Source organism: Leopardus geoffroyi, chromosome C3 (genome assembly GCF_018350155.1).
Source record: "Leopardus geoffroyi isolate Oge1 chromosome C3, O.geoffroyi_Oge1_pat1.0, whole genome shotgun sequence".
NCBI lineage: Eukaryota > Metazoa > Chordata > Mammalia > Carnivora > Felidae > Leopardus > Leopardus geoffroyi.
In genome coordinates this window covers 115,379,024-115,400,914 of record NC_059338.1, presented here as the reverse complement: position 1 = coordinate 115,400,914, position 21,891 = coordinate 115,379,024, and the positions used below count along the sequence as shown (strand labels likewise).

The 21,891-nt window shown below is 38.9% G+C and overlaps 1 protein-coding gene and 1 long non-coding RNA gene across 2 annotated transcripts in view; one reads left to right on the top strand and one right to left on the bottom strand.

Moving 5' to 3' along the window:
* LOC123585802 overlaps positions 1–21,891 on the bottom strand; it is a 117,322-nt gene that overhangs the window by 6,679 nt on the left and 88,752 nt on the right. The window lies entirely within an intron of this gene.
* SLC26A7 (solute carrier family 26 member 7) overlaps positions 1–21,891 on the top strand; it is a 119,375-nt gene that overhangs the window by 76,051 nt on the left and 21,433 nt on the right. Inside the window, exons 10-14 of the mRNA XM_045454269.1 lie at positions 3,963–4,040; positions 5,059–5,154; positions 15,046–15,152; positions 16,204–16,270; positions 19,676–19,813. Of these exons, the coding sequence (XP_045310225.1) occupies positions 3,963–4,040; positions 5,059–5,154; positions 15,046–15,152; positions 16,204–16,270; positions 19,676–19,813 (486 nt within the window). The remainder of the gene's footprint in view (positions 1–3,962; positions 4,041–5,058; positions 5,155–15,045; positions 15,153–16,203; positions 16,271–19,675; positions 19,814–21,891) is intronic.

Below are 21,891 nucleotides of genomic sequence, written 5' to 3'. Positions count from 1 at the left end.
TTTGAATTGAAATAACAAAAGATACCGAGTATTTACTACCAAGTGCCACAGTCAGAGCCCAAACACAGTTCTGTCCTCCACACGTTGAGGCCCTTTTTACAGTGATTCCCTTAAGATCTGACATGCTGAGCATGGATGTCTAGGAATAAGAAGGTCTCGGGGCTGCCTGCACACACCAGCACAAAGCAATGTTGGCAGGTCTTGCTTCTGTCCTTCCCTCTGAAGATCGGTAATCATGGGAGGGAGCACACAGTACGCCCTGGCTCTCTCCCCTCTGCATTTCCCTTTGCTTCCAACAGAGTAGATACACTGGTGCTCTCCGGGCAGTTTGGGAGGCTTCACCGAGCCATGAAGGGTGAGAGGCAGCGTCGGCTGCGGGCAAAGCTCGGTCACAGCCGGAAACGACAGCTGGCGTGTTTTCCCGCAACACTCAGGTTGCCTTTGGGTTCTAATTGCCAAGCTCTGTTCCTTTATTCTTTCGAATTTGCCTTATTGCTTCCAACGTCTTTAAAGCTGTCTTTGTCTAGCCTTCGTGACCCAACATCCACTCTCTCCATCTGCTCTTTCCCATCACTTTGGCCATTCCCCTACTTTCCACAAAACTGTGCATATAGTGTGCTCTCAACCAACTTGGCATCTTTTGGCAACCATTTAGGAAGGAAATGGCTGGCATCTCACTCTTCCTCCGGTGGCTGGCATCTCACTCTTCCTCTGGCCGTCTAGATAGGTAGGGGTAACACTAATGCTTGCAGAGTCCCCTCTGTAAGCAACCTACGACATATATGGTATATGTAATAATGTAACAAGAAGAAATGTAGATTTCATTATCCTTTATACAGAATTAACTCAATATGAGTAGTTAGATTTTAGAGCAAAAAAATGTCTCTAGTTATTTAGTTAGTATGACCCGGAAAGAACTGAAGAGTAGCACACCTAGACAGTGTTTGCCCTGTACATGACTAAGGGTGCAAACGCTTGTCCTTACTAGTTACAACCTAAGCCAACTTGAAACTTACTAAGAAGAGGACACTTAAGTGGTGTTTGTTTTCTGAGTTTAAAAAAAAAAGTAACAAGGTTCTCTCTTGTTTTGAACGTTTATTTATTTGACAGACAGAGAGAGAGAGAGCAGGGGAAGGGCAGAGGGAGAGGGAGAGGGAGAATCTCAGGTAGGTTCTGCACTGTCAGCACAGAGCCTGACGCAGGGCTCGATCTCACAAATTGTGAGATCATGACCTGAGCCCCAAATTGAGAGTCCAACGCTCAATGACTGAGCCACCCAGACACCCTGGTTCTCTGTTGTTTGGGTTGCAACTTACCTTTACAGTTTTTCTCTTGGTAGATCAGAGGTACATAAAAAGCAACATTTCATATGCAAAGTACCAGATATTCAGAAATCGGGTCATACTTGAAAGTACAGCTCAACGGTGTTCCAGAAACCTGAGGTTAGACAAGTCTATGATAGCACCGCAAATATCTGATCTGTGTTCAGCCTCTTTGCACAGTTACTGAGTGGGCCATATATAAATGATGATTTGGACTACATGATCTCCAAGATTTTTACAAATCCATGTTTCAACATCTGCGGGTCTTCGCTATGGAGACAACGAATGCCAGTATTTTGAGAGCTTAGAGGGAAGGAACTATTATATCATTGATTTCTATGAACTAGAGACACTGGACAGAGCTGATAAAGATTTCTTGTCCAATTAGCTACACTTACCTTTGAGCGAGGGCATCAACGTTTGGTGAGGCAAAGTGCATTGAAGGAGCCAACCTAAGCCATTTGCTTCTGTGGTCTATTTCACTGTATGACTTACCATCAGACCTACACAAATAAACTTTTTTACCCATAGTTTATCATCCTTTGCAAGTAACATCCATTTAGTTCTCAATTCATGTTGACAGTGACTGAAATCATAGTTCAGTGAGTGCACAATTTGATTATTGATGTACATACAAAGAATCATGTGAACAAAAGGTCAGTTAAATATTTGAGAAAAGCCCAAAGGTAGTTGTAGTTTACTGTTTTTAAATAAAATTAGGTCTTAATTTCTATAGCAGCTTCAGTGAATTATAAGGTATTTAAGAACTTTAAAATACATTTGGCTTTATGGATCCCAACTTGGCGCATAATCCACATGCCTTCTCACTCCTGAACTCTACGATCTTGGTCAAGTCACTCTGCCTCCCTGTGCCTCAGAGCCTTCCGAAGAGGTTTAGACTATAGCTGCCAAAGTTCACGTCTGCAACTAAGATGAAGGGTTTTATTTTTAGGTACATTGTAGGTATATGCATGAAGAGGCCCACAGAAGGGTACATGCTTTCATTATCCTCTGTCATGAAATACACTTTAGCATCTGGTGTCCTTTTCTTTCCATAAACATGCTGAGTCACTGAGCTAGTCGAATGAATTCTATGATCTGCTCTCTGATCTGCTTTCTCCAGCCTAATAGTATGTCAGACATATTATGCTGTTTAAAAATTCTTATGCAGTGGGTGATGGACATTGAGGACCTGTTGGAATGAGCACTGGGTGTTCAATGGAAAGCAATTTGACAATAAATTTCATATTAAAAAAATTCTTATGCAAAATCACCAATCATTCCTAAATGATCAGTACTATAACAGTTTGGTATACTGTGATTTGTTTTATGAGTGATCTTAAATCCCTAATGACTTGTTTCCTACAGAAGGATTTTCTTTCCCCTTTATATGCTGGGGAGTGTCAGAGATGAGTTCCACTAAATATGAAAGGAGCCAGTGTCTACTGTCACTTAGCTTAATGGTTTTGAGTTTCATCTATGCTGTTGCATGTATTATCTGTTCTTTTTTATTGCTGAGTAGTATTCTGTATGGATGTACCATAATTTATCTATTCACCAATTGGTGGGATTTCACTTATTTATCATTTTTGGTGTTTATGAATAAAGCTGCTATAATTATTTGCATATAGGTATTCTCATGAGCATATGTTTCATTTCTCTTAGGTAGTTCTGCGACACATGTAAGTGTACGCATAACTTCATAAGAAACCATCAAACTCCTTTCAACGTGGTTTTACTATACTGTGTTCCCACCAGCAATGTCTGGAAACTCCAGTTCCTCTAAGTCTTTGCTGACCCTTGATATTGATAGACTGTTTACATATTAATTTTTCATTTTAGCCATTGTGATAGATCCTGCTTCCCTGCCCTATCCCCATAATGATATTCTGGGCATCTTTGTGGTCCCATGAAAGCCCTCTTTTCTCCTGTTAGGCTGACAGTGTGGCCAAATGTTTTTATTAAGTCATGCACATTCACTTACGTGAGATCAGGTTCTCTACCAAGTGGAGCATAGCTAGGGGTCAGGTGTTCTGAATTGCCTTTTGTCAGCAGGTTGAGTTGGTTGGAACACGACACTAATGACTCTTCAGGATTAATAAAATTAAGCCTATTTCACTACGGAGACTGCTCCTATAATCCCGTATAACTGCTTCATCCTAGAACCCTTCCTAACAAAGAACTCCAAAGAGAATAAATGCTTCGGTGGAAATTTATCATCAGCAGAGAAAAAAACTCTAAGCTGCATATTCAGTTATTATTCAACCTCGCTACGAAATGAAGAGAGTCAAGCTGAACAACAATGGGCTAAAGGACTTTTAATTGAAATGTCACTTTCACTATTAAACAAAAAAAGCCATTGCTGTGATGTGTGATAAAAGTTGATGGTGTCCTATTTCTTTGCGTGGAATTGCTTTTCTCTCGTAACTGACTTAATTTGATTGCACCAGTTTGTCAGCTGTCATGTTTGGGTTTCCTCTGCTGCAAAATATAGATAATGGTAGTCTATGCAGTTTAACAATCATGCATTAACATTTGGTTTCTTATAATCAAGATGAACTAAGAATTATATTTCCCCCATAACTTTGGAATAATAAGAAAGTCCAACACTTTCTTTTTTGTCTGTCTTGTACTTTACAGGTGGCTTGTTTAATATCTTGCGTTCTTGTCCTGATAGTCATCTATGCCATAGGACCTTTGCTTTACTGGCTGCCCATGGTACAGTAGTCCTTTTTCAATATCTACTTGTCAACATTACTTTTAATGAAATCATTGTATATTAAAATGTCTTACGAGAGTGGATTCAATGATCCTGCATATGAAAGCCACATGACATAAGTAATGATTGAATGAAGGGAAGGTGGACAGAGGCCACCTGTGATGGGGGAGGAGTGGGAAAGGACCGTGGCTGTTTTCTATTTCTTAGGCTCACGTGTAAACATGGCATTGTGGAATTAAATTTATTCTGGGCTCATTTGGAGGGGAGAACTGGGCAATCTCTGTTATAAGAAATAGGCTTTGGAAGAGCTTTATCAGAACTTGGACTGTTGGAAAAAATGTGTGCAGGGCAATGGAGTAGGAAATCAAATACATCTTGCCACCTTTGATACATCTTTATACAAACTGATTCAGAACACCAGTGTTAACCAGTGTTTACCTTGCTTTTCATAAGCCTGGGGCACCAATGTGACCCAAGTAAGTTCCTGGTTGTCTGGGGGCCAGAGATCATTTCAGTCCTGTCTTGTTCTAATTCTTCATTCATATAGTGAGAATAAATCATTTCCACAGGAGGATCATCTAATAATCAAGTTCACCTTTCTAGAGAGTTATAAATATCTTCAGGTGAAACCAGATAATTGATATTGAAGGCAATTATCAAGAGATATATAATATAAATATTTAATTTTCTGCAACAAGTTTCAAATGGCAGTAGATAATTAAAGAGTACCTTCAGCTATATAACATACACCCTTATAATTCATGACTTTCCTTTTTTTCTTTCTTGTGTTTTAGAATGGCGTTAAGTTTTACACTGTGATTTTCTAGAATTGATAGTATATTCCTAAAGTACAATAATAGGTTGGTTCTAAACAAAATGAGTATTGTTTTAGTCTTCTAAATGGTGATTGCTTTTCTCTAGTAAGTACTTTAAAAACAAATAAACAAAAATACCTTGGTCCTTTTAAATTCAGATTAAAATCTTTATCTTCTTCATCAACTTATTTCCTATTTATAGTGTGTTCTCGCAAGTATTATTGTCGTGGGATTGAAGGGAATGCTAATACAGTTTCGGGACTTAAAAAAATACTGGAATGTGGATAAAATTGATTGGGTAAGTAGATATTTGACCTAAAATTGCTGTCTTTGGCTTGACCATGTATTGCAAAATCAGCTTTTAATATTTTTATTTGCAGAAAAATAGTTTTGGCCATTTGAGACTTGTACGCTACTTGTAAACTACTGTTTATTTTTTTCAGACTATTGAGGCATTAAAATAGAATGTGTCTTTATAAGAAACAGAAGTGGAATTTTGTCCAATTTTGATTGATGTTTTGTTTGAGAACTTTGAAGTTTATTTATTTATTTTGAAAGAGAGAGAGTGCAGGCGGAGAAGGGGCAGAGAGAGGGAGAGACAGGATCCCAAGCAGGCTCTGCCCTGTCAGTGCAGAGCCCAACATGGGGCTTGAACTCAAGAACCGTGAGATCATGACCTGAGCTGAGGTCGAGTCAGACACTTAACCGACTGAGCCACCCAGGCACCCCTTTTGCTTGAGAACTTATAAAGCAATGCTAGCTAAATTGAATGGACTGGAGATTCTCAGTTTCCATTATGAATTGATTCTGGAAGTGAAGCTCATCAAGGAAGTGCACATTAATAGAAGACATATGAAGAACTGTCATTAATTGCTAAGAAACGTGTTACATTAATATAGGGTGAATGTATATTTTTAAAAATTTTTTAAAGTTTATTGACTTATTTTGAGAGAGAGAGAGAGCAAGCAGGGGAGGGGCAGAGAGAGGGAGAGAGAGGATCAATCCTAAGCAAGCTGTGTGCTGTCAGCACGGAGCCCTACATGGGGCTTGAACTCACGAACTATGAGATCATGAACTGAGCCGAAACCAAGAGTTGATGCTTACCCGACTGAGCCACCCAGGTGCACCAATCGGGAAAGAAATAAGGTTCTGCAAGGAAATTGTGTGGCCCTACGTTTAGCCCTTGCCACCCCGTATAAAGACTCCTCTACCTAAAGGAAGGATAGCTTCATACGTTTGCCAGCAAAGGAGGGACAAATGGATTTGAAAGCCCCACTCCGGCAACAAAGGAGTGTATCTGTGGGCACAGGTAAACTTCTTAACAGTGACCATATTCCTTCTAAACATAAAAAGTCTGATTTTAGTTTTAGAGAGGTTACATTGAGAGGAGCATTATGTTAATTGGATATTAGGGGATTAAATCATACTGAGCAATGATAAAGTGTGGCTTCTGCTGACAGAAATGTATGACATACTAATTCTAGAGAAATGTGTCCATGTGGGAGCATCCAAAATTCGTTCTCTTTCCCATATGGGTAAAGTATTTTGTAAGTACCTTCTGTTTATTATGACATTCATCATATTGAAATGCAATTAGCTATATATCCCCCCTCCTTCAGAATCTTTGTTCCGACTTTGGGTGCCTACTTTGTGATGGTGCCTACTTTCATAATACTTCTCTCAAGGCTCAGTACCCTCCCACAGTACAATGCTGGGTGCTGCCGGAGTCCAGTTCCAGCAGGTCCAGGGGTTCCCGAAGGATGAACGGCGTCGGCGAAAAAGTGAAAATAAATAAATAAAAATGGGCACAGACAACAGCAGTGTGTTGAACCGGCCGCTTTATTGTGGCAAACGTGGCATTATATTTGTTAGCAATTTCCTCGTAGCATACGTCATCTACGTTTTCTGGCATTACCTAATTCTAAAAATGTGCCAATGTGTAATCACCCTTCAAGGAATAACATGGTTATTTTCTCATAACGTTTCCTCCTGCCCTTCGCTTATTGATTAATTTCTTCATATTATTTTCATTATGTATCTACGTTTATCTATAATCTATAAAGCATTTGCTTTGCTGTTTTCGTGAGAAGCCATTTATCTCTCAACACCTCAAGTGGAACAGTTACAGGGACATGACCTCTTAGTTGTTTTCCCAAATCATTTGTGGTTTGAGGAACAAAAGTGTTCGCCTTGGTCCGAGGTGCCAGGAGGGGGCCAAGAGGGCCTTAGAAACCCACGCCTTATACATTCTCAGAGAGACAATGCACCTAGGAACTAATGAACCATTCTGTACTTTAACTGACTAGGTTCAATCATCATCTGGAATGCCTCCTGGGGGCCAAGTGGGCCTAGGGGTTGGAGTTAACCTGTGCCCACAGATACACTCCTTTGTTGCCGGAGTGGGGCTTTCAAATCCATTTGTCCCTCCTTTGCTGGCAAACGTATGAAGCTATCCTTCCTTTAGGTAGAGGAGTCTTTATAGGGGGTGGCAAGGGCTAAACATAGGGCCGCACAATTTCCTGGCGGAACCTTATTTCTTTCCCAATGGTTCTTTTCCCAGGGGGCCTGTCGAGGGCAATTCCCCAACAGACAATTCCCCAGGTACTTTTATTAAGGCCAAATTACATAAAAGCGGGAGTACGAGAAGCTTCACTGTTCGTGGGCCGCCCTGCAGTCCCGATCCGTCCACCGCCTGGGCCGAGCCATCAGGCTGGTTGGATAGCTCGGTTTCCAGCAGGGTGCCATGAGGAATGCAGAGATAAATAAGAACTACTTGTCTCCTCCCGACACTTAACATTTGTGCAGGAAGCAGACATAGAAACATTAACTTACTATGAAAGGCATGCTACAACATGACCCGGAAGCAAAAATACAAGCTTGGGTGGGTGGGGGAACACCAGGGTGGTTCAGTCAGTTAAGCATCTGACCTCAGCTCAGGTAATGATCTCACGGCTCATGAGTTTGAGCCCCGCATCGGGCTCTGTGCTGACAGCTCAGAGCCTGGAGTCTGCTTGGGATTCTGTGTCTCCCTCTCTCTCCACCACGCCCGCACTCGCACATGCGCATGCGCTCTTTCTCTCCCAAAAATAAACATTAAAAATATTTTTTAAAATGTACAAGCTCAGCCCTGGGAAAAAAATGGAGGCCGGACCATTTAGTTTGGACTGGGTCGATAAAAAACACTCCGACAGCAGAGCTGAAATGTGAATTGAGACTTGAAGGAACTGTATTTGATCGGCAGGCCAAGAGGTTAAAATTAGCCAGACTGATGGAGGATCATGGCTTTTTAAAGCTGATATGTGTGAAGTAGCACATGGAAATAGAGAAATTAGAAGATGCAGACTGAATTACAATTTATTTGGTAACTCAGATAAAGGTAATCCTAAGGAACTCATTAATTACATAAGACGGAGCACATTACCATATTGGAAGGGAAGAGATGCCAGGGAAGGCTTCTTCCAGGAAATGATGGGTAGAACATCTAGTAACAGATGGGGTATAGAAATCACCGAAAGGAGAAATAAGAATGAGATTTGTGTATTAGAAGGATTGCTTGAGTAATTTAGGGAAGATGGATGAAACTGTGTTAGTAAGTCAGGCAGATAAGTGAGGAAAGCCTGGAACAAAACTGAGACCAGGAGGTTCAAGAGGAAGAAATAAGCTTGAAAAATATTTAAAACATTGCATTAATTGGTCCTCACCACCAATTCATCATATACAGTGCATCAGTCTAGAACTACTTCTGAGTTTCTAGTTAGGAACATCATTGCAGGAAGATGATGTCATTCAGTTATAGAACATGGAAGATTGTTTGAAGGCATTTAGTGGTTACTTTTAGTTAGTTTTTTTTTGTTTTTTTTTTTAATACAGGTTCTCATTCCTGAGTTATTTTTTTCAATTCATCTCTTTGTTTTCTGTATGTCATCAACAAGTAGTTTTTCAAGAAAGGCTCATGTGTTTTATATCCCCTTTTTTTTTTCTTTCATAGTAGAAGGAAGTTTTTGACTGAGTCTAACATGCTTCCCTCAGGACTGTTTAGACTTGGCACTATCTTTGGGTATTGAGGGATAAGGCAGAGAAATCACAGGTCAATGTGTTTTTTTTTTTAAGTTTATTTATTAATTTTGAGAGAGAGAGAGAGAGCAAGCATGAGCAGGGGAGGGGCAGAGAGACGGGGAGAGAGAATCCCAAGCAGGCTTTGCACTGTCAGTGCAGAGCCCCATGCGGGGCTCAAACCCATGAACTGGGAGATCATGGCCTGAGCTGAAATCAAGAATTGGACACTAAACCAACTGAGCCACCACGTGCCCCAACATGATTTGTTATTTTATCTGAATTAGTTTTTCAGCATGGATGCTCAGTGAAAGTCTTACCTGCCCGTGAATTTGGTAATATTATCAGAATATTTCTTGTGGCTGAAAACCCAGTATCGAATTCCTATGAGAGTGACATATATTTTTTATCCCAGAATTAAGGGTTATATACAAATTTTTTCTTCTAATATATTTTTGAACATTTTTTTTCAAACCAGATGTTCTTTTAATGAATTATATATTTTCTGATTTTATTTTGTCTTTTTGTATGTATACATTTTCTTATGATTATTTTTGGGAGTGTGTATGTGGTTTCTCTGGACTATTTACTGTGTCTCTGATTATGGATTTCTAGTTGTGATTATCCTTTTTTTTAGCTTTAAATATGGATTTTATCTCTAATGTTTTTATTTCCATCCACATCCTTTTCTAAATTCTTCCAGCTTATTTTTTAATCTTTCAGGGTTTTTTTTAAATACAGTTTTTCTTCTTTGACCTTTCAAATCTATTTGTGTGTGTGTGTGTGTGTGTGTGTGTGTGTGTGTGTGTGTGTTGTATGTGATTATATTGCCTATTACATGTCTAAATCTACCCTCTGTCTCTGTTTCATTGTTTTCTTTTTTCCCCCCATTTCTATGAATAAGTCCCTTGTTGATTCTTTTATGATTATAATGCATTTTTAGTGGACCTGTTTGCTGAAAAATAATGTGGGAAGGGCACTAGAGCAGCCCACGGCTCTGATGTAGGTATGTCATCAGAAGATTTGGCCCTTGTTGAAACAAAGCTTCACAATCACAGGCTCTCTTGTGACCTGACACTTGCTGCCTTCTCTCCATTCTTCACCTTGCTTCACCTCTGTCAGTCTCCTACTCTTAGGAAGCAAGGATGCAAGCGATACAAATGGCATTTCATTTTGCTGCTCTTCTTTCTATGGTATCAAATACAGATTAGATGCGTGCATTTCCTTCTGTGGTGGCCCACCATTGCCCCAAGAGCTTAGAGCTCTCATCAAAATATTACTATATAGAATTTAAAAAGCCGTTACATTCATTTCACGAAATCTATAGTTGATTGAAATTTGAGGGTAAATGTGTTGGCTTCCAGTGTCCTCCTTGATATCATCCAAATTTCACAGTATTTGTCAAATCTACACCATATTTTAAATTTTTGTAATGTTTATTTTTGAGAGAGAGAGAGAGCATGAGCAGAGATGGGGCAGAGAGAGAGGGAGACACAGAATCCAAAGCAGGCTCCAGGCTCTAAGCTGTCAGCACAGAGCCAGACGCAGGACCTGAACTCACGAACTGTAAGATGGTGACCTGAGCTGAAGTCGGACACTTAACTGACTGAGCCACCCAGGCATCCTACACCATATTTTATAGTTAAGAGTCGTGACCATGTTCTTGTTTCATTGAAACTGGGTTTTCCTCCCTATACATTCATTCTTTATATTGTTTTGGATGGATTTTAATAGAAGGTAGTAGACTAAAAATGCCTTTAATATACTATCTAGATCTGCTATCCAAATCTATACTTAAAAATATAATCCTGGCAGCGGTATGGCAAATGGCTTACAGTGCTGATAACAAAAGCAGGAAGTTAATAGGCTGTCAGAATAGTCTAGGCAAGACATAGTAAAGTGTGACTTAGGGCAGTCTCAGTGAATTGAGAAGATGGTATGGTTCGAGATAAGTTTTTATTAATAATTGATAGGACTTGGGAAGTGATTGGACAAGTAGATAAAAGAAGAGAAAGTAAATATGATTCCATGGTTTCTGATTGTAGTGTCTTAAAAAAAATTTTTTTTTAATGCTTATTTATCATTGAGAGACAGAGAAAGACAGAGCATGAGCAGGGGAGGGGCAGAGAGAGGAGGAGACACAGAATCAGAAGCGGGCTCCGTGCTCTGAGCCGTCAGCACAGAGCCCGACGCGGGGCTCGAACTCACAAACCGTGAGATCATGACCTGAGCCGAAGTCGGATGCTCAACGGACTGAGCCACCCAGGCGCCCCTCTGATTGTAGTGTCTTGAAGAATATTAGTAATGTAACAGAAAGAACATTGAAGGAAGGGGAGATTTGGGGGGGAAGTTATTGAGTTTGCATTTGGACATACTGGGTTTGATGGCATTGGTAGACAGTTTGATAAATGGTTTAATAGCTCAGAATTGGTAGTCTCTATGTAGAGGTGACAGTTGAAAATTTGGAGTAAATAGTATGGTGTGGGCAAAAAGTATGGTTGAGAAAGGTGACGAGGATATAGCAAACGCATGATGGTTGAATGAAACATTGGGTTTAGCTTGACAAAGCCCTCCTAAGATTGAAGTGGACAGGTATCTCTTAGTTGCTAAGCAACAACAGTGAGAAGCCGTGGATGATCTGGATATGATCTGGGCAGAGCACTTATTGTCAGAATATTACATAGACTTTTTGGATATAGGTTATATTACCCAAGGTAGAATACATCCAAATTAGTCAAAGATAGAATATGTCTAAAATATCATGGATGTGGAGTTACCAAAGATGTGTGTATATGTAAAATAATTTGAAGGTTGAAATTTTAAAAAGTCACGTGAGGGGCACCTGGGTGGCTCAGTCAGTTGAGCATCCGACTTCGGCTCAGGTCATGATCTCACGGTTTGTGAGTTCGAGCCCCGCATCGGGCCCTGTGCTGACAGCTCGGAGCCTGGAGCCTGCTTCGGGTTCTGTGTCTCATTCTTTCTCTGCCCCTTTCCCACTTGTGCTTGCCTCTCTTTGTCTCTCAAAAATAAATTTAAAAAAATGTAAAAAAAAATTCAAAAAAAATTTTCAAAAAAGTCATGTGAGCAGTCATCACATGAAAAATTAAAAATTTTTATTTCTTTAAAATTTTTTACAGTTGAATACTGATTCCACTTTGAGTTATAGATCAAAACCCTGAGGTAATGAGGGAATAGGAATCCAAAATGAGGCCTGACTCATTAGCTCAGAGCTGAGTTTGAGTAACTGAACAGTAAGAATAGAATTCACAGCTACAGAAATATAATAATGTGTATCAATCACCAAAACAGACCAGGAAGAGGTAAAGCGATTGAGTAGCTGCTCAATGGTGCAAGGGTTTATGTATTTATGTGTTTTCGACTTGAGGTCAGCTTTGGGGTTAGCTTGTGTTTAGAGGCTATCAGTGCCAGTAGAGAAGGGATCAGGTGGTAACACATAATGAAAAAATAGGGGCCTGAGAATTAACCTATGACTGAATTCCTTATAACTGAAAAACAACACTTGGATCTTTAGTTGAAATTGTTACAGAACCATGTGGGGACTTACTCTAACCAATGGAACTATTTACTGGTCTGTGTTGTTAATTTACATTTGATATCTTTTTCAAAACTATAAATGTAGCCCTGGGAAACAACTAAGCAATGGGAACCTAACTCACAATAGATGATGTTGTGGGAAAGTAAATATGCTTTAAAAATAGAACCAGATGGTACCAAAATTTTTGGTTGCTTTGATAAATCAAGGCCTCTGGGCCCTGCGGTTTTTTAAGTGGCAGGGACCAGGATCCTCAGTTCCCTATGCTATATTGAATCATGGAGGTTGGCCATGAGGCATTGGGACTTACAAGCTTTTGGTGAGGTCTTGTTCTGCCACACCCAGGCGGTTCAGTCAGTATTAGGAGATGAGTAAGAAACAAAGCAATCATGGCAAATTGAAGTAATGGTCAAAAACTTGCAGCCTTATTTTGTATGGGATGAAGCATACTGTAATACACTAGGGAGGAAAAATTACACTTACACAAATAAAAGACTCAAATGACTGTCTTTTTGCCTGACTAGAGGAAAAACATCTCAGTGTCTACCTATAGGATGACAGGCTGAAGATGAGGTCATAATAAGTGCTAACTTAGCATTACATTTCTTGGTGATGGATCTGAACATGGGAACACTTAAGATATATTTTCTTGGGGCACCTGGTTAGCTTAGTCAGTTAAGTGTCTGACTCTTGATTTTGGCTCAGGTCATTATCTCATTGTTCATGAGATGAAGCCCCGCATCTGGCTCTGCACTGACAGCATGGACCCTCATTGGGATTCTATCTCTCCCTCTCTCTCTGTCCCTCCCCTTCCTTCCCCTTCCCCCCACAATAAATAAATACATAAACTTAAAAAATGGTATATTTTCTTTTTTACTCCAGAATGGTTGTTTCTTCTATATCAAAAAGAATTTTCTAGATAAAAAATCCCTCCATTTGTGTCCAACGGCTTAGGTTTTCAAAATAACCCATCGTGAAAAACAGTTCAAGCTCCATTTAAGATAAATAATACAAAGGAAAAGCATTTTGAGTAAAAAATGCTATTTAGAAACATTTGCTTCAAACTGATCTCACCCAGCACCACAAGAATCTGTGCTATAGTCAGATTAGATAAAAAAGTTTCTAACTTTTTCATTTGCAAATAAATTGAATTAGGTTGTTGAAGATGTTTTAAAATGATAATATAGACATTAGGACAGAAAGAAGTCAACTTGGAATTGTATGCATAGGTAAAGTAATGCAGATAATTTGGGGGAAAGAGAGAGTTTGAATATTTTGTTGATCTACAATTTGATAAACGCAGGATTTTCTGTTTAAAAAATACAACCTTCTGGGGGCGCCTGGGTGGCGCAGTCGGTTAAGCATCCGACTTCAGCCAGGTCACGATCTCGCGGTCCGTGAGTTCGAGCCCCGCGTCGGGCTCTGGGCTGATGGCTCAGAGCCTGGAGCCTGTTTCCGATTCTGTGTCTCCCTCTCTCTCTGCCCCTCCCCCGTTCATGCTCTGTCTCTCTCTGTCCCAAAAATAAATAAACGTTGAAAAAAAAAAAAAATTAAAAAAAAAAAATACAACCTTCTGGATTTCACAAATTATTTTGCTTTTAAAGATTTTTTTTTGTCAGTAACAAACTTAGAAATGTCAACTATATACAATATTTGGTTGCTGATTATAATTTCAGGTGGTGGACAAAACTGTGATAATGTTGGAATCCCAACTAAAGGAGAAAAAGATCTTTCTTGCCATCTTCTGAAATATTTCCAAGGGCCAAGTTGGCTCAGATTTTTTAGCTTTCAGAATTTCATAAGAAATTGGCTCTTGCAGGGGCGCCTGGGTGGCGCAGTCGGTTAAGCGTCCGACTTCAGCCAGGTCACGATCTCGTGGTCCGTGAGTTCGAGCCCCACGTCGGGCTCTGGGCTGACGCTCAGAGCCTGGAGCCTGTTTCCGATTCTGTGTCTCCCTCTCTCTCTGCCCCTCCCCCGTTCATGCTCTGTCTCTCTCTCTGTCCCAAAAATAAATAAAACGTTGAAAAAAAAAATTTTTTTTTAAATAAAAAAAAAAGAAATTGGCTCTTGCAAATAAAAGTATAATAATCTTTAGAGTAGCTGATCTAAAGGTGGCCTTGGTAGTATTTGAGTCAGTTGTTTTAACCATTAGGGCTTGAGGGTTTTACTACATTAGTTCTTTGTATAGCAATCCTAGAAAACAGAAATTGTTGGGAATGACCAAAAATCTGCTAACAATTCTTGTAGTATTATTACATTAAATGAGAAAACAGTGGAAAATTATGGCAATGCTTTTGAATCGTACACATCAACCAATTATTTACAGGGGATTGAACTAAGGGCTGGCAGTTTCTAGAAATAAAAGAATGTGCCTTTTCCCCACCTTTGCCTGCTGAGAGTCTCATGGGACCAGGATTTGTTTCTGTGTTCCTGGGCTTCTGGTCACCACTTTTTAAATAATCTGTTCTTGCTGAGGGTTTTGTTTACAGGAATGCTATAGAATAAGATGGTGAGAAATTTAACGATCATAAGAGGAGAGAATACCAAAGGACTTGCATCTTCGGTTTCCTGTTTCTCTTCTAGGGCATCTGGGTCAGTACATACGTATTTACAATATGCTTTGCTGCCAACGTGGGGCTGTTGTTTGGTGTGGTCTGCACCATAGCTATCGTGATTGGTCGCTTCCCAAGGTAAGATCTTACTTAAATGCTGTTTGTTTTGACACAGTAGCGAAGTATATGGTATTGCCAGTTACTTTTATTTGTGTGGAATATTTAGTGCTATTCTCGTGTTTTACTTGGCATCAGAGAATTAGAGATGAAAAGAAAAGGTTTTATCTATGTAATTATACATAACAGTATTGGTTTTAAGTAAGAGAAATATCTTGTCCACACTATAGAGTATATAAAATCTTGATATCAAAGTAAATAAACTCACAGCCAAACAGTATATCACGGAGCTGGTTTTTCTTTTTTTTTTTTTTTTTTTAGTCAAGTGAGGGGGACATATTATTCAATGACCATATAAAATCTAGATCATTTAGAAAATTAAATAACTTCAGTAAATTTAATTTTTCAGAAGCCAGATTTTTATACATATAAAGATTTCTTCTAGATAATTTACTGAAGAATTCTAGATCATATATTGAAGATTGTTACTGTACATCTGTAAGCTATTCCCCTATTTTGACCAATTCTTTTTCTACTTTCTCAGTGTTCATCATCTGATAATGCTTCTACTCATGTCTCATCCTTCTCTTGAAATTCTTTGTGAAATAATATACTTCAAAAATTTTTACAGTTTATCTGTGTAGATTCTATAAAAAGACTTCTATAGAAATCTGTCTGTGTAGATTCATCAGTATCTGGTCCTATCTTGCCATTGACTCTCTCTTTACTTCTTTTTCCCCTAAAACAAGATTTCCCCAAACACCATATACTCTCTTACAATTCTTTTTGTCAATCTGCGTCTTGTGGCTTATAGAGATGGGGCTCTGGGAACCCAGATGAGGTCAATTATATTTATTAATCTCTACTTAAATGTCTCTAGTGTTACACTCTATTCCTGAGAATCCCAGAGAAATAGAGATTTACCCATGTTTTATGCACAAATACGATATAAAATGTTAACTATTATGGGTATGTTCTAATTGTTAAGATAAAATGACATCCTTTTTGCATTTTCATTCTTAATGTAGTGATCAGGAAGTGACATTTTATTTTTTGTCTGCCTGAATTCTAGAGCAAAGACTCTGAGTATAAAAAACATGAAAGAAATGGAATTTAAAGTGAAGACAGAAACGGATGGCGTAAGTTTAGTTTTCTTTTCCTTTGTGTAATTATTAACAATATTTGTAGTTCAGATAGCTTTAAGGTACCATAAGTAAAGTATGACTTTAAATACATGATTATCTTATTTTTAATTAGCATGAATTTTCAGTGGTATGTGTGACCACCATACTTGTAGCAGTTGACATACAACAAATTAACAAACAACAAAAAAATCTTGTGTTAGCATTCAGAGAAGATGATATCATGGTTTCTAGAATTATATCTCACAGTGGAATCATGGCTCACATTAGTTGAGGCATTGGAAACCTCTATTTTACTAGCTAAGTTGCATAAAATAGTCAAACTAAACAGTCTATTCCTAATTAAATGATGGAAGAAGATAGGGAAGAGGGAAGGAAATAAAGCAAGGTGGGATCATGCTATTGCTTTTATTATTTTTAACACAGTCAGTGAGACTGTATTATTAGCAGAGGGTAATTGAATGGTTATGGAGTGCCAATAGGATTGGCTTCTTGCACAGAGGCCATCTTTTTAAGGAAACAGCTTATGTAAATTGTCTTACCCTGTCCATGCTTGGGCAGGCCAGTTGTGTTTCAGCTCTAGTTTCTTGTTCTGAAGGATGACCAAAACAAGTTTAAAGTGAGGAAAAAAATGTTGACTTAAATATTAGCAATTAAAAAATTGGCCTCACTTTCAACCTGCTTTGTAAGTGCTTGGGTAACCTTTTTTTCCCCTCTATTTTTCATATGTACTTGTTTTTGTACCTCATGATTGCCCTCAGAACAAAGAGAACTGGGCTCCCACCAGAAGGACCAATTGTCAGAGTATTTCTAAGTAGATTAGAAGTAGAAAGTAGCACCAGGAGTCTTTCTGTGACACCCAGGGAAATGTGTGTGTGTGTGTGTGTGTGTGTGTGTGTGTGTGTATTTAAATTGAAGAATAATTAGCATACACTATTGTATTAGATTCAGGTGTACAACATAGTGACTCAATATTTGTATACATTATGGCTGTGTTTTTAGATTTTTTTTTAACATTTATTCATTTTTGAGAGACATAGAGCATGAGTGGGGGAGGGGCAGAGAGAGAGGGAAACACAGAATCTGAAGCAGGCTCCAGGCTCTGTGCTTACAGCACAGAGCCTGTTGTGGGGCTCAAACCCAAGAACCGTGAGATCATGACCTGAGCCAAAGTCGGATGCTTAACCCAATGAGCCACCCAGGTGCTCCCCTGGCTTGTGTTTTTACTAAGTGTGAAAAAGTTTACTTCATAAAGGCCTACTAGAGTTCAGAGCCCTAAGACGGTCCCAGGTTCAAGTTTTCCACCAATGGTACCTTTCTTTTCTTTTCTTTTTTTTTTTTTTAATTTTCCACGAGAATTTAGTGCTCACAGAAAGTCCCAAACTGGCTCTAGGGTCCCTAAAGTCTGTATCCACCCTACACATAGAGCTGTGTACATTAGCCTTGACATTGTTAGATTTGAAACACAATTCGAGTTTGACCATTTTTCAGCTTAAAGATTACTGGTTAATAAATTCTATCAATCTGTACCTTCTTCTCAGACTAAACATGTGGGAAAGTGAACGAGGGGATTTGTAGGAAGAAAAACATGCCAAAATTCTTCCATACCTTTAAACCTTGACTATTTCCAGTATAGTCACACACCTGAATCATAACTGTCACATGGACAGCTTAATTTTATTAGAACACTACAATTCACTAACTATTTAATGTTTTGTATCAAAAATAGGAGGAAAAGAAAAGAGCAAGATTGGAACATGAGCTGTTAGGTGGGGTTTTTAGCTAACTTCATGCATGGCAGTGCTCTGTCACTCCTCTCTTCCATCCGTGCTTTCCACCTTCTTCACATGAAACACACATCTGAGCTTGGGACACCTCTTTGGGGGGTGAACTCAACCCCATTGAGAGTTTCTTTCCTGACACAAGTTGAATCTCTATTCCTCAACCAATACGTGCTATTTAAACAACATACTGGCCAAATCATGTGATGTGATTGGTGGGTCGATCTTAAGATGTGGGGCTTTGTGATAACTAAATATGACAAGCCCAAGAATAGTTTTATTTTTGGTTTGTGAGAGATTTATTCTTTTTTTTTTAAGTTTTTATTTAAATTCCAGTTGGTTAACATACAGTGTAATACTAGTTTCAGGTGTACCTACAGTGATTCAACACTTCCCTGCGTCACCCAGTGCTCATCACAACAAGTGCACCCTTAGTCCCCATCACCTATTTCACCCAACCCCCACCTCCTCCCCTCTGGTAACCATGAGTGTATTCCCTACAATTAAAAGTCTGTTTCTTGATTTGTCTCTCTCTGTAAGAGATTTACTCTTGATTAAAAGTTAATTTGATAAGTTTTTGTTTTCTGAAATTGTTTACTTGTAGCACATCTCACTTTCTAGAGTTTAATCAGTTGCGTAGCTATGGAAACTTTTTGAGATCATGTAGTTTAAAATTTTACCTACTTTAAAAGATAAAGAAGCTGAGAGTCGTCAAATGAATTGTCCAGATTCACATACCTAATGTTGTGTTTTGTTTGTTTTTATCGTTCTTTATCTGCCTGTCTGCTTCACTAATCCCTGGGCTTTCTCTACTATGCAAGTACTAAAGCCTGAAGGAGTATTGCTTTATTTAGTTGGTAAGGAATTATTCGACAGAATTCACCATCTTCTCCATTTCTAGGTCAGACCCCTGCCCCAAATGTTGTGGAGAGCACGGTCTGAGTTGCATATCAGCAATTGCTGCCAGGAAGACCCGGGAAATGGCCAGAACAGGCACCTTTTGTTTGGAAACTTTCCTTCTCCCTTCCTGCATCTCTTAAACCTGCATCCCGGCAATCCAGTGTAATTTAGGCCTGCCCAAAGTGAAACTACCTTCCAGATACTATCTCTTCGTTTCTTTCTCCTAATTAGGACTGTCAGTCCCTTGTAAGGTTATAATTCCAGCCAAAAGAAAGCTATATCATTATGAGGCAAATGACTGACAGTTGATCCTTTAGGACATATTGTCATTAAAAAAGTACTGATGGTTAAGTGAATGAATTTTTAGTTTCTAGATTGTATGGAAGAGGTACTTTTGGAAGAGTAGGTCTTCCTGGTACTCTTTGGATATCTTAGGGTGTTGCCTCCCCCAAATCAGTGGGAATAAATGCCATTTTCTGAAAAGATGCAGACTCATCTCATGGTTATTAATATTTCTTAGGAAAGAGGAAATACGTATTTTCCAAAGAAGCATGATAGTATATTAACTTTTCCAAATAAATTTTAATAATGAAAACCTTAGCTAAGAGATTCTTCCATCGTTGAGTGACATCTGGATTTGTAAGATTTAGACTGTTTGGATAGACTTATCCTCTTTTATTTCAATCAGAACTCTGAATTTATTCCTATTCTCCTCCAAAAGGAAACTCTTCAGCAGGTGAAAATTATCTCAATAAACAACCCACTTGTTTTCCTGAATGCAAAGAAGTTTCATGCTGATCTAATGAATATAATCCAAAAGGAAAATGCCAACAACCAGCTACTGGATGATATCAGCAAGGTAGGAAAGCCAGTTCCTATTACTGTACTACAAATAACCTTATATCGTGATACTAAGATCTGTATCATGGAATATAATACAAGAGTCTTTGGAAACCACTCCCTCATCAACACTTATATTGTATTATACTTTTTATTTGGTTCTTATAGTTAGTTTTTAGGTAATCACTGTCATTCATTCCTTTGTTCATTTATTCATTCATTCAACATATATATAGTAGACATGTGTACTAGGTACTATAACCCTGAGAAAAATAAAAAGACAAATCACTTATTTTAAATGACCTTTTTACCAAGAGAGAGAAGAGTCAGATCCAAATTTAAAAGAGATAGAATATGATAAATGACTTCAGAGAAGCATAAACTGTTGCCATCATTATATTACTATTATAAAAAACTAGCATTCTTTATCTCCACAAGTTATCTTAATTTACAGAGACATCAAATGTGCATCAGGATGATTTTATGTAAATAGCTACCTGTAATTATTTGAATCCTTAAGCCCCTTAGCATGGACTTTGGAACTAAGCTGCTTGAGTTTGCAAGAACTTAACTGAGTTTATTATTAAACCCTCTGTGATTCAGTTTCCTTATCTATTATCAGGATGATTAAATGAGTTAATATATGGAAAGCACTTAGAATACTGCCTGGCCTACTCAATACTATAAAACATTAGTTAATGTTATTAGTTTGAATGCAAATAATAGCCTCTCCATGAAGCTTTCCATGACTACTCCAGATTACAAAGGTCTCATTCTCTTATATCCTTGAGTGTGTATTATCCCCAGTCACTTAGGTACATAGGAGGCACTAACTCTCTCATTTCTAGTGTCTCAGGAGCTGTTTAGTAACTCATTCCTGCTCCTTGCAGCTTTATTTATTTTTTTTTTTTATTTTTTTTTTCAACGTTTTTTTATTTTATTTTTGGGACAGAGAGAGACAGAGCATGAACGGGGGAGGGGCAGAGAGAGAGGGAGACACAGAATCGGAAACAGGCTCCAGGCTCTGAGCCATCAGCCCAGAGCCCGACGCGGGGCTCGAACTCACGGACCGCGAGATCGTGACCTGGCTGAAGTCGGATGCTTAACCGACTGCGCCACCCAGGCGCCCCTCCTTGCAGCTTTATGCTTCTGTCTCTGGGCCTCATACTGATCCACACCATAGAGGCCCTAAATACAGAATCAGTTATAAAAATTTGCTGGGTGCAATGCAAAATGAAAATATGAGTTCCCTTGTTCAACAGTTGCTAAGAATTTCAAGATGGCAATAGAGAGCATTAAACCAAGAAGACCCTTCTAGGCATAGGACCCCGTGTAACTACACAGGTTGCAAGCCCACAAGGCTGGCCCTGCCTGTGTATCTCCAGCCCTGTCTTTTCCTCTCACTGTGCTCTTTAGGATGTCACTTTCTTCAGATTATTAGGAACCCACCTGTGATTTTGGATTGAGAAGAACTTGCACTCATGCCAAAGGTGGATATACATTCCTAGTTGTTCACGTTGGATATGAGGCCTCTTTTTTATTTTTATTTTTTTTTAATTTTTTAAATGTTTATTTATTCTTGAGAGAGAGAGAAAGAGAGAGAGAGGAAGAGGGAGGGAGAGGGAGAGAAAAAGAGTGTGAGCAGGGGAGGGGCAGAAGAGAGGGAGACACAGAATCTGAAGCAGGCTCCAGGCTCTGAGCTGTCAGCACAGAGCCAAATGTGGAGCTCCAACTCACGAGCTATGAGATCATGACCTGAGCCGAAGTCAGACACTTAACCCACTGAGCCACCCAGGCGCCCCACAAGGCCTCTTTTTTTTAAGCCTTAAAAAAGTACATTTTTTAGCTGTATTATGAGATAGGTAGGTTCCTGTGGCTGACATAAGCTGACAACCACCATGCACAACAGTATTGTGGGAAAATTTGTCCGGGCTTCCAAATAACCTAATGAACCCACAAGAACTTTGTGGTCTTATTTTGCCAAAATGTAGATTTACTTCTTGAAATTATATGATTCTTTGTAGGTATCATGTCTCGTGGAGTATCTGATGTGAATATTCTTATAAGTAGTTATTTTTTGATAGTTGACAATATTTT